Raw genomic sequence first — 12,346 nt, 5'->3', positions numbered from 1 at the left:
GAATTACTGCAGACGGAGGTGGTTCCTCCTCCTCCTCCTCCTCCTCCTCCTCCTCCTCCTCCTCCTCCTCCTCCTCCTCCTCCTCCTCGTCTTCATCCCCCTCCTCCTTCACCCTTCTACTTCTTCCCTCCTCGTTCCCCTTCTCTCTACCTCTGTACTGTACCTTTGCTCGCTCCTTGTTCCCTTGTCGCTATTTGATCATTCTTTGCAGCATCAAAGTTTGTCTCTTTGGCAACGAGGAAGTTTCTTTAAGGGATCGCATGCGCAGCGGCGACGGCGATGATCAGGTATGGAGCCTCCTTTCCTGTTCCATCCCTCCTCCTCGTCGTTTGACCTTCCCTACCATTCGCTTCTCCTTTCTTCCTCCCTCCTTTGTATCCTTCATTCTACCCTCCTCTCCTCTTCGTCTCCTCCTCTCACTACCTGCCCCTAATGCTCGTGAGCAGCTTCTCGACGTCATTCACGCTGCGGTTTGGAGGAAAGCAGCGAAACATGGCGGCAACGTGAGCATTTTTTGAGGGAGGAGGGAAGAGGTGGTTGAAATGGCACGGCAGGGGGACATGCATGAACTGGCATCGAGCAAGAACAGGCCAATGATCAAGATAGGAGGATGAGCGATGGGTAGACAAGAGAATCAAGGCACTGAGGAGGAGGGGAATCGACACGAGCAGCAGGTTTCGCTATATTCAGTCATGTAATTCACTACATTGGCATTTTCCGTGGCAGCAGTCTCGCCTCGAGACTCTCCGGGTCCACATCCTCTAGTGTGTTCTACTCTCAACGTCAGAGAGCATTTCTGAGAGGCAGGGGAAGGGGCGGGGCAGGGGCACAGGGGCAGGGGCAGGGGCAGGGGCAGGGGCAGGGGCAGGGGCACAGGGGCAGGGGCAGGGGCAGGGGCAGGGGCAGGGGCAAGTTGGTTAGCGGGTGTTACCGGCAACGATCCTCGTCCTCTCTGTCCGTTGGTTCGGTCTGGCTGAGACTCTGCTGACCTGCCTCGCTTCATGAGAGCAGCGAGCGCGGCAGTTCGCCATGCTCGGTCGGGAGAGATCTGCGAGGAAAGACGCGGTCAGGCCCTGCCGTCAAGGAGCAAGAGGAACAAACGTCAACTGAGTGCGAGTCTCGTGTCGCTGCACCTGTGGAGGAAAAGCGAGTGAATGAATGAGGAACAGGAGAACAGAGAGAGAGAGAGAGAGAGAGAGAGAGAGAGAGAGAGAGAGAGAGAGAGAGAGAGAGAGAGAGAGAGAGAGAGAGAGAGAGAGAGAGAGAGAGAGAGAGAGAGACAGGCAGGCAGGCAGGCAGGCAGATCGACAAAGGCAGAGAGAGAGAGAGAGAGAGCAGAGGGAGGAGCAGGAGCAGGGGGAGGTGCAGGAGCAGGAGGAGGAGCAGGGGGAAGGAAGGAGGGGCAGGAAGAGCTTCTTGACCTTCAGCTTGATTTAGAGACGATGCCGAAAGATTTGCTCGACGCTAAAGGGAAACAATCTGATTAGCATCTCCTCCCACTCTTCATACCCCTCCCCCTCCTCCTCCCCTTCCTCCCTCATCTCACCTGCTTCTTGATAAACTTGTCCGCAAGCGTTGCTGCAGCATCAGGGCCCAACTGGATGATGTCAGAGCTGGCAATTTGATGCCAGCGAGAAAGATATGGAGAATAGGGAGCAATCGGGGAGACGTGGTCGGGAAGGAGGAGGAGGAAGCAGTGTTAACAGTGGTGGTGGCGGCAGCGGCGGTTGTGGTGGTGGTGATGTAGGAGCAGGAGAAGGAGGAGAAGGAGGAGGCAGGGGTACATCAGTCTCATCGAGGATCTCCTCCTGAATCAGCTCTTCGATGACATCTTCCATGGTAATGATGCCGACCACCTGCCCGCACTCAGCTCGCTCCCATCTCTCCTCTCCTCTCACAGGGCACGAATCGATGGGCGTCGAGCCTGACGGATCCTCTTGGCATACCTGCAGGCATGTGAGGACTGAGCAGGGGTAAAGAAGGGCAGGCTGATGGTGGCGGTGTGGTGTAGGAGGAGGAGAGGAGGAGAGAAGGAAGAGGAACGGAAGAGAACGAGAGGAAGAGATGGAAGAGGAGAGAGATGAGGGGAGGAAGAAAGAAGGAAAAGAGGAGGAGGAGGAGGAGGAGGAGGAGACCCACCAGCGCTAGATGAGCTCGGCCTTGCCCGAAGAAATGTAACAACTCGAAGAGAGGAAGCTGAGAAAATCATTACTGATCGTCATGTTATCATCTTTGAGTCCAAGCTCCTCGACACCTCCATCATCATCATCATCATCATCATCTCCTCAACAGCATACACATCATCACGCTGATTTCAATGTTCTGCTTCTCATTTCCATCACAAATCGTTGTCGTCGCTACAAAGCATTGTCGAGTCAACCTTGTCGGACACTTTGGGAATTTTCCGAATCGCAAATCTGCTCACGTCTTTCACCTGCGGGAATTCTCGGTTTAGAAGAAAAGAAAAGGCAGTAGCTGAAGAAGACAAGAGTTGCGGAACTTGAGAGTTCAGGACACCTTCGTATTGTTCTCCGGGTCGACAAGGATGATATTCTTAACAATCAGGAGTCCAACCTGTGAGAAGCAAACTCAAAGCTGGAACGAGGGTGTCTTCACACTTGATCGCTTACCACATTGTCTTTGGAGCCAACAAAGATGGGAATCCTGCTGTGACCGGACGACATGATCTCCTGCGGATTCAAACATGATGTCAACAATTGATAAGAAAGGGATAAACGTTCATGTAAAAAAACGTGAGATGAGCGTGATGTATGTTTTATGAAAATGAAACCAATCAATGAATGAGAAGTAATGTTTCTGGCAATGGTATTCTTTCCACTTACTCTCATGCAACTCATGTCAAGAACGGCCTCGGCATCCAGCATGAAAACTCCATCTATGCTATGCATCGCGTCCTTGAAGTTCGTCACTTTGTTGAGATTTGCACACAAATAAAAACTTTGGCTTGTTTGTTCGCCATGTCCAGCACACCACTCATGACCTGTATATAACAAGTGAGAACACAACTCAGGAAGTCAGGTCGAGACTTCGTTCACCTTCACTTCGTCGTGAGTCAAAGTTCCATGTCCGTCGCATGTTATGAGATGCTACAAGTAAATCAGTTGCTAGGTACTCTTCAACCTTTGATCTTGCTGTCTCTCGTGCTCTTCACATGTCTAGTCTGTTCTCAAGGCCTCTTGCGCTCATCGTCTCAAACTGATTTTCTCGCATGCGTCAACCTGTCTTGTCAGCTCCTTCAGCTCGGCTCGGCGGTAGATGGTCGGGTGATCTTTCCCAAGGAAGTAATCCAGCATCTGAGGCGGAGGCGTCACCTCATTGTCAACCTTGTGACAGCATAGCCGTCGGCACATGCTGATTAAGACTTACTTTTGATATCGGCCATGCGATGGGAAACAAGATGAGCTCCAGGGTCAGCACGAAATAGCTGAAGTAAGCTCCGATGGGAAGACGAAACTTGGTGAAGATAGCCTGCAGCTTGTGAGCCTTTCAGCTCCGACTTTACAGCAGACCTGAGGAAGAATCTCTCCAAATGCCAAGACGAAGGTGACTGAGAGAATGATGGCCATGTAGTTGGGTACGAGTCGATCCAAGAAGATGGGTAGAGCTTCCATCGCGGTTGCGTTTCCAATCAGCAGCGTAACAAGCAGAAGGTGCCTGCTCAACCAGCTCTTACACACATTTGCACTCGTTCGCATCTCATCACTTGCCTATTCTGTATGAGAGGCTTGATGGCGCTTGCATACTTGCGTTCATTGTCGGTGCCGCTCGCCTCGATGATCGCGATGTTCATGGCGTCCAAACTCATCAGCGCCATCGTAAGGCCTGCCATGATCGCGGCGAAGAGCACAAGACCAACACACAGCATGATGTACATCCAGAAGGCGGGAGAGCAGCCTGAGGTTCCAAGTAAGGCCATTACCATCATCAGAGTCTCTCACATTCGACATGCTCAGGTTCGCCGCCCGGCACTGAAGGATCAACGGGGTCTGGATCGAAGTAACGCAGAAGGGATGGCTGACTGATGGCAACTTGAACTTGGCGGATGAACTCGAGGATCTTGTGCGTCATCAGTTGGTGCTGGGCTTCAAGGTTGGAACAGTCGCATACAACCAGCTACCTGCTGGGGCTAGCACAGTAAAACCTCTCATCTTTTTGTCCTCGTCACAGTTTCACATCAAATCAAGCAGTATAGTGCAATTGACATACTAGCAACATCATGGTCATGCCCAAACCACCTCGCCTCCTTTCATGACTTCACCCCCTCATTTACCCTTATCTCAACCTAGCACAGTCCTCCTCATACCGTATCATCTACGTAGCCTCCCTCCCCTGCCTTTTCGTTCTCTACATGTACCATCTCTCCTACTTCATCCCATCCCATACACCATCGCCTCCTGCCTCTCCCTTCCCTTGGACTCCTCCTCCCCCCTCCACTTCCCTCCTCCCTCCCCTCCCTCCTGCCCCGCGTCCCTCCTGCTCTTCTCTCCTCCCTCCCCTCCCTCCTGCCCCCACGTCCCTCCTGCTCTTCTCTCCTCCCTCCCCTCCCTCCTGCCCCACGTCCCTCCTGCTCTCTCCTCCTCTTGTTCGTCCTCTGCATCTTGCTATCTGCGCACTGCTATCTGCGTCCCTCTGATTTCCTCACTGTCTGTGTGACACGGTGCTGCTAGGATCAGTAAACACTGCGTGTGGTCACCCATCATTTGCGGTTTAGTTATTTTGGCTCACCCATCTTCCGCTCAACCTGATCCGGAAACATGTCGCTAAGGCGGAGGAAGATGAAGGGAAGAGAAGAAGAGGCGATGTCGTCGTCATGACGAGCTGATCCTCCCTCTCCTCCCTCCCTCTCCTCCCTCCCTCTCCTCCCTCCCTCTCCTCCCTCCCTCTCCTCCCTCTCCTCCCTCCCTCTCCTCCCTCCCTCTCCTCCTTCTCTCCTACTACTGTTCTTCTCCCTCCTTTCTTCCTTCCATTCACTACCTCCCTCGCGCTCGTTGGACTCTCTTACTACCTTCTCCCTGATCAAAGCTCGCCATGGAGCCCGAGAGTCACAGGGAGTTCATGTCCAGGATCGTTCGTGTGATACAAGAGAACGGCGACGCGTTGGATATGATCAACGAGAATGTGGAGGAAGAAACGAAGATGTTGGACATGTTCATTACTCACTACAACAGCGTGTATGACTTCAGTAGCCTCCTGGGAGTGCGAAGCTCGAACCCTGACATGGCAGGTGTTCTCAGACGTCCGTGCACCCAAGATAGCGTCTTCTTACAGCTGCTACAGCATCTGCTGGAGATGAGATTCCTGGAGGGGAGATGGCAACAGCTGCCGTCAGGCAATCACAGATTGGTGGTAATGCAGAGCATTCGGATCCTGACTCGAGATAAAGCTCTTCAGAGACGATTCTTGATGAGAGGAGGAGGGGAGGAGCTCGTTGCTATCTTTGAAGAGGAAGGGAACAAGCACTACAGCGAGCTGCTCGATCAGGCGTCAGTAGCTCAGAGCCTCCCGCCATTGACGCACATCGCCAGCATGTTGAGCAAGCTGGAGGCGGACTGGATCATCCAGTGCCGCAAGACCATGTGCTACCTCTTGTCCACAGCTGAGAGGTTCCTGCTGCAGAGCGTGCTGATGGCGCTGCAGAAGCTGAGCCGAAGCACGGCCATCCTCTCTCAGGACATCCAGGGGATCCTTCTCCTTCCCACCGGCGACGGGCTGACTGCAGGGCAGAAGCTGCTCGAGCTGCTGGACTCGGACAAGATGAAGATGGAATACCGCGAGCTGGTTGCGGACATCCTGTACAACCTCTGCCAGATCGAGGAGAACAAGATCACCCTGGTGAACCTCGAGTCGATCCGCATATTCCTCAGTATGGTTCAGAGCTCTGAGGACAGCATTCTTCTGTATGGCCTCCGCTTGCTTGAGCGGACGGTGACGCAAGATTCTGTGAGGCAGATCAGACTGTTGGGAGGGATCAACATAGTTCTGAACATTCTCGGACGGGTGGGAGACTTTCAGAGCAAGATGGTGGGGAGGGACGACATTTTGATCGCTGGATGCTCGCTCCTCAGTGAGCTGGCGTTCGATGATGAGAACTCTTGTCACATTCGACAGTCCAACGGAATTTTCATCCTCACCAAAGTTCTTCTCATGGAGTGCGAGAATGCAAAGAAGGTTCCTGCGGGAGAGGATGGAACACGAGCTTCAGACCCGATGCATGAGACGCAAGTCCTCGCGGTCGCTGCCCACGCAGTCAAGGTGCCCCCCCTCCCCCCCCGGCCTCCTCCCCCTCCTCCTCCTTTGCTTTCTTTGATTTCCTGGCTCTGTCAAGTCGCCCGACCTCCTGCTTGCAGGCTCTGCGATTTTTGTTCTCGCTGGAGCGGAATCGACGAAGTTTCCGGAGAATCTTTGCTCCTGTATCCTTCCCAACGTTCGTCTGCCTGTTTTCTGCTTGACCGCTGGATCTCTGCAGTCGATCTTTGAGAGGTTCATCGAGATTGGACAATACCAGCGGGACCTGGAGAAGTGCCGGTGACAGAATTCGACTCCTTCACTTCTCTCACTCCCAACCCCTTCCCCCCTCACCTCCTCTTTTCCTGCCCCTCCCTTCCTCCCTCCTCGCCTTCCTTCCGTGATCTCTCTCCACAGCAAACTTGCTCGTGTCCTCTTCGATCTTCCTGACGACAAGCTAGAGAGCATGCGAAAGGCACGCAAGCTCTTTCTCCCTGCTCAGCTCACCTCCTGCTCTTCAGGCCATCGGCGAGATGCGGTCGGACATGGAGAGCGACAAGAGGATAAGAGACTACTTGCTCGTGGGTGACTCAATCGGTACGCTCCTCCTGCCTCCTCCTTGCCATCGCTCCTCCACTGCTCTCTCCTGCCCTCTCCTGCCTTGCTCTGGTCGTTGTCATTCACTGTACTCTTCACTACCTATCCTTACAGGAAAAGGAGCTTTCGGAACCATCTGGCGAGCTAGGCTGGCAGGAGGAGGAGGAGCAGACGGACCAGTCTACTACGCGCTCAAGGAAATCCCCATCGACGCTGATGTCCAACTCGAGAAAGTGAGAGACAGCAGATCAGATCATGGCGACATGCGCAGAGAGGAAGTAGAGGGAGGAGGAGAAGAAATGGGAGGATAGGGTAGAGGAGGGGACATGAAGGAGGGGAGGAGTGAGGGACAGGGGAGGAAGCAGTGGGAAGAGAAAAACGAGGAGGAGAAGGTAGTGGTGATTGAGGAGGTGATGACGTCACAGGACACGCACAGAGAGGTGTCGCTCTTGCAGCAGATGAGTCATCCCAACATCGTCAAGGTAACGCTCTTTAAGATGCATCAGAGCATGTGACAATTTTCAAGTACGTCGACTCGTTCACGGACAGATCGATCAGTGGAAGTGATCGAGGGCTGTACATTGTGATGGAACTAGTGGTGATGGGACTTAGATTGTGTACTGATGTCTCTGATAGTCAAACAGGAAGGATCAAGTTTGATGGAGCTAATTAACAGGTGAACTTGACGGCTCGAGCGCTGAATGTAAACGATTGTGACATCTTCAAACTCACTTGTTACAGTCATTCGGGGAAGAATCAAAGAATTCCAGAGAGGAATATCAGAGACTTGCTCATACAGGTGAGAACCATTATGTTCAGTGATTTTGCACTCGTCAGCAATCACACCATTGGTTTGGTCTTGTTCGTTTGTTTTCAACATGATGGTCGTTGTAATGGTCCTTTGAATCATGTTCAAGTGTTGCTCTTGATCGAACTTGCCGTATCTACCTTGTTGTGTTTTTGGCTCGGCTTTCCTAGCGCATTCACACTCTATGGACATCATCCCTCAGCGCTGTTGTCTCGTTACACAGCATTGTCTTATCACCTGCCTGACATACCTTGCCCGTCTTTCTATTTCTTGTATTCGATTAATCTTTACATTGCAAGATATGTCATGGGCTCTACTACATCCACAAGAAGAAGAACATTACACACAGGTAGCCGAAATTTCTTTGCCTTAATCTCACCAATACCCGCAGAGACCTGACACCATCCAATATCCTTCTCACCACAGAAGTCGATTCGCTCACTCAAGTCGTCTTTTGGCTGTTGATTGTGAGAACAGTAATGGAGTTTGTAGTTGTCAAGACAACGACCGATATTGGTCGACTTCGGCCTGGCTCGGTAAACAGCATTCTGTCATCTGAACGATGCTTTTACTCGTTGAGAATGTGCCTCTCTTGTGTGAGAGGATTTGTGAAAATTGCGCTTGATGTAATGTTCGGAGTCTGACATTGCCGACAGTCAAAAACACACGGAGATCAGCGTCATGTCCTCTGTGGTCGGAACCCTCACCTACTCCTGCCCTGAGATCATCGAGAGGTCCCATACCGTTTCTTCTGCTGCTTGTTCCTTGCGATGTGCTTGTGCTACTTGTTGCTCGTCAATTTGCTCTGCCTGCAGACAAAACAAAATCGTTGGCTCTTGTGAAGTTGCAGACTTGCAGGAGACCGTACACGGAGAAGGCGGATATCTGGTCACTGGGTGTCATTCTGTATCAGGTGAACTGTCAACCAATCGTCGTGTGATGGGATACCTAGAAGATTATCTGACTTGCTGATTCACAAAGATGATATGCTTGAAAGCTCCTTTCTCGGAGAACAATCCTTTACAGGTCATCCCCAGCTCATCTTATGTGAATTTAATGATTCTTGCATAATATTCAGACTGCGGCAAACATAGTGGAAGGACGGTTTGAACCAATCAATGACCCGACGAAGGAATACTCTGACGAACTCAAGGAGGTGATGACGTTGTTCGCCTTTCTGAAGTTGTGATGATTTGGCGCAGCTCGTAAAAACGATGATGAATCCAGACACAGCAGCTCGTCCAGACATCATCGAGGTATGGTTGTCTGTGTCTTCCATGGTTTGCTGATGAAGGCTTGCAGATCATGATGCAGATTAATTGTTGGGACAGAAACGACCGTATGACAAGAAGGAAGTTACAAACCTTGATACTGCAACAAGTCTTGATTGTTTCCTTGCAGAGATTGCATGGAAAGAACCGATGAGCTTTACACAAGGAATATGCAACTGGAGACACAAGTTCAATCGTTGATGGTCGTGAAATCCTATCAATCTTGTGGAATTTAGTAATGAAGTATGATCTTCAGATTGACAAGGAGAGATATGAAGCGCTGCTCAAAAGTCAGGTAGAAGAACTATTCTGCAAGATTGTTTTCAAGCCAACATCGACATCTTCTCACAGCGTGAGTCAACAACACGAGGTGCAAGTATTTTCTTCGGCGGCACTTCCCCTGGCAGACGATCCTCTCCTGTCCGCCGTGGCCCCATCATCCCGCACACGCCAAGTGCAAATCTTCCTAACACCCCAGGTATCGCCTCTCCTCGTTCTTGGCTCTCTGCTCATGACTTCCCTTCCCGCTGCCGCCATGTCCTGCAGGTGCAAACCCGCGACACCTACCGCAGACGCCAGGTAAGAGATGAGGTGGCGAAAACATCGTGAGGATATCTGCTCTCCTTGTACATAGCGATCACTCCTAGAGTCTCAGGACAAGGTAGATTGCGACTGTCAGCAGAGGCCTTTGGACTGGTCCATTCCTCTGTTACAGATTGCAGAATGCTTTCACAGAGCTGCAGGGTCGAAACTGATGTTGCCATGCTGCAGGAAAAACCTCCCGGCCTGGCGTGTCCTCAAGCTTGCGCGGTGAAGCAGGAAAGAGATGCTGACTCGTACCCTGACGTGAAGGGATGCAGTGCCAGCAGCCAACGTGAAGGAGATTGATCCCGCAAGTCAGGTGAGGGGGAGAGAGGACAGGACAAGACAGGACAGGACAGGAGAGAGCAAGAGAGGAAAAGGAAGATTGATGACTGGGCAGATGTTGAATCAGCTCCACAAGATTGTGTTTGTCACGCAACTACCTCCGGACATGAGCGAGGGTCAGGTCATCGATCCTAAAGCACTTCGACGTGCTTCCAGTGATGACGCGGGTGGCAGGCTGGGCTGCCATATGCAAAACTTCTTTACATGAGGAGCTGTATCGAGAAATACAAGAGAGCGCTGTTCAATCGAGCTGGGCAGGTAGGTTCAGAAACTACAAGGTGATCGCCTTGATTCGGATGATGCGCAGGGTTTGAATCTCAAAGAGGAGCTAAAGAAGTTTTTGAACAACAGAGAAGAAGTAAGAGCTGAGGCGGACATGATTTCTTGTCTCACTCTTGTCTGTATCGTCAGTACATCCCAGTTGATTTCTCTGGAGCTGAGATCAGCAGACCGTCTGCGACTGATCCGACTTTGAGTCCAGATGGAAAGCAGTTCAGGTCACTTGGATGCTCAACTTGGCGCTAGTGATGACACAAACGAACAGGTGGGGAGGAAAGCTAACGTATCATGAGATGTGCAACATGTTGGAAACCCTTCTTCAAGGTGCGGCCTTGCGATTGCGAAGAAACTTGACACTGATTTACCAAAGCGAACAATTACTATGAGTCTGAGGATTGGACTTTGAACTGATCACCACGTAACTCAGCCCCCTTGTCTTCCTCAGGCTCCGCGCCAGACAGGTGTCACAAGCCGCGTCTCCGAAAGTCTGAGACTGCTATGACTTTCTGCATTTAAAAGCAAGTAGAGCGCAGAGGCGTCTTTTGCCAACGAGCAGGCTATTTGTGATCAAGGTCAACAAGAGGAGGTGTACATGTGTGAATCTCGTATACCACTCAGGGGAGACTAACGCAGACCAAATTCAATTTCGCAAATCTTGAAATAATTCGTTACGTGAAACGGTTTGAAACATAAATATTTGTATTCTGAGTGCTAAATATAACATCCAATATCCAATTTTACCCTCATTTTCTTCGCGTTACAAGAAGATGCTGCCAAGGCGCCAGCTACCGACGCACAGAAGGACGGAGGAGGTTGAGATCCTCCAGTTTTCCTTTGCAGAAAGCAAGTCTATCATGTGTACTAATCGGGTTGTGTATACCATACCAAAGGAATCGACGGTTCTCAATGCATAGTATCCCTTGCGAGTGAAATAACGTGCAGCTCTGTACGACTCCATTCCTTTGATACAATGCAGTTTAATCAGTACTCCATCAATGGCACCGATGCATCTATCAAAAACGCCACGAGAAGATTTCATCTTGAAGCCTGTGGCGATGCTTTGCAAAGCATTTGTGTCCTTCAAATCAGGATATCTGATGCGCAAGGGACGGTCACAATTCGAGATGGCCACAAGTACTTCATTCTTCCGCACAATCAGAGACTCAATGGAAGTGATGAATATTTAAATATGAGCCACCTGCCAGCCATCTGATTATCATGGACAGTTTCAACTCCGCCGTGATACACCCATGTGGACTGCCCCTCCTTCCATGTTCCTCTTTGCCAGTAATATCATTACGAATGAGAGACAAAAGATGTTAGAATGCAGTGCGAGACATTCGATAGAATATACGAAATTGATAGTCACTCAAAGTTCTTTGAAACTCGTACCAATCAAGCCTCTTCCTGCTCATATTCCTCTTCGTCCAGTTGCCGATCCTGTTCCCTTTCCGAAGATGTCTCTTCTTCAGCGGTGGACCTAAGATCTCAGTTGCGTCACTGGACGATTCGGAAATGCTTTCTTCTCCATCACTGCAGGTAAATTCATAATCATCCGACCCATCATTGATGGGTATGTTATCCACCAGCGACATGCCCGTCCCGCCTTCCATGGCAGGGAGGGGCGACGAAATTCGGAAATTGCAAACGCATCGTTTGAAATTCAAATATAATGAACTTTTAGTTGGATTTCAATTTGCTTTTTCGACCTCGAGCGCAAGTTGACTTAAAATTAGTACCAGAATGAAATTGAATTTGGTCTGCGTTAGTCTCCCCTCAGTATATCAGTCGCGGCAGAGCCTTTCCTCTTCCCGGCTTCCAGACCTGTCCGCCCGGGCAACTCGCTGCCGCAGTGCAGTGGAACCGGCGACCGTCCGATCCGGGGCCGACGGCGGCGGCCGGGCCGCCGTTCCCCCGGTTCCACTGAGACTCAACCACTACTACTCCCGCGACTAAGTTGTATACTACTACGGGCCCCTTGTTATGAGTGGAATATGCTGGGTACTCTTATTACAGCAATTAGTTGTATGAGGTAGGGGTACTTTACAGTCTTGTGTAGGGGGTAACAGGTAGCAGGCCCCAGATGCGACCCATCATTTGCATTTCTGACCGCTCTGAACCCCTTGACACCCCCCCTTTTCAGTGTCTGAAGAGGGCCGGAGACCAGGTGGGTAGGGTTGTGAGTAGTTGTGAGCGGTCAGACCCTACTAGGAAAACA

The 12,346-nt window shown here is 51.0% G+C and overlaps 4 protein-coding genes across 4 annotated transcripts in view; 3 read left to right on the top strand and 1 right to left on the bottom strand.

The window, feature by feature from the left end:
- Positions 1-614, top strand: part of GUITHDRAFT_71629 (hypothetical protein) — a gene marked incomplete at both ends in the record, with an annotated part of 2,118 nt that extends 1,504 nt beyond the window's left edge. Inside the window, 3 exons of the mRNA XM_005831877.1 lie at positions 212-287; positions 447-503; positions 555-614. Of these exons, the coding sequence (XP_005831934.1) occupies positions 212-287; positions 447-503; positions 555-614 (193 nt within the window). The remainder of the gene's footprint in view (positions 1-211; positions 288-446; positions 504-554) is intronic.
- Positions 615-2,508: 1,894 nt separating this feature from the next.
- GUITHDRAFT_71669 (hypothetical protein) lies at positions 2,509-3,937 on the bottom strand (the record flags this gene model as incomplete). The annotated part of the gene is made up of 9 exons (XM_005831876.1): positions 2,509-2,574; positions 2,631-2,690; positions 2,844-2,915; positions 2,960-3,001; positions 3,057-3,107; positions 3,240-3,314; positions 3,388-3,489; positions 3,531-3,689; positions 3,725-3,937. The coding sequence occupies 9 exons, from the start codon at positions 3,935-3,937 to the stop codon at positions 2,509-2,511; spliced, it is 840 nt and encodes a 279-aa protein (XP_005831933.1).
- Positions 3,938-5,049: 1,112 nt separating this feature from the next.
- On the top strand, positions 5,050-10,539 carry GUITHDRAFT_139244 (hypothetical protein; the record flags this gene model as incomplete). The annotated part of the gene is made up of 26 exons (XM_005831875.1): positions 5,050-6,273; positions 6,488-6,546; positions 6,749-6,843; positions 6,958-7,076; positions 7,269-7,325; positions 7,370-7,441; positions 7,488-7,519; positions 7,585-7,642; positions 7,951-8,000; positions 8,308-8,385; positions 8,510-8,564; positions 8,633-8,677; positions 8,730-8,807; positions 8,854-8,907; positions 8,954-8,990; positions 9,159-9,217; positions 9,469-9,501; positions 9,557-9,618; positions 9,694-9,732; positions 9,775-9,823; positions 9,905-9,970; positions 10,024-10,107; positions 10,157-10,207; positions 10,261-10,346; positions 10,394-10,452; positions 10,499-10,539. The coding sequence occupies 26 exons, from the start codon at positions 5,050-5,052 to the stop codon at positions 10,537-10,539; spliced, it is 2,742 nt and encodes a 913-aa protein (XP_005831932.1).
- Positions 10,540-10,882: 343 nt separating this feature from the next.
- Positions 10,883-11,891, top strand: GUITHDRAFT_152809 (hypothetical protein). The gene is made up of 2 exons (XM_005831874.1): positions 10,883-11,667; positions 11,718-11,891. Exon 1 carries the CDS (start codon positions 11,124-11,126, stop codon positions 11,313-11,315), a length of 192 nt encoding a protein of 63 aa, XP_005831931.1. The 5' UTR covers positions 10,883-11,123; the 3' UTR covers positions 11,316-11,667; positions 11,718-11,891.
- Positions 11,892-12,346: the final 455 nt, after the last annotated feature.

Source organism: Guillardia theta (genome assembly GCF_000315625.1).
Source record: "Guillardia theta CCMP2712 unplaced genomic scaffold GUITHscaffold_37, whole genome shotgun sequence".
Taxonomy (NCBI): Eukaryota; class Cryptophyceae; order Pyrenomonadales; family Geminigeraceae; genus Guillardia; species Guillardia theta.
The sequence above is the reverse complement of the archived record's forward strand: the minus strand, read 5'-3'. Positions and strand labels throughout refer to the sequence as shown.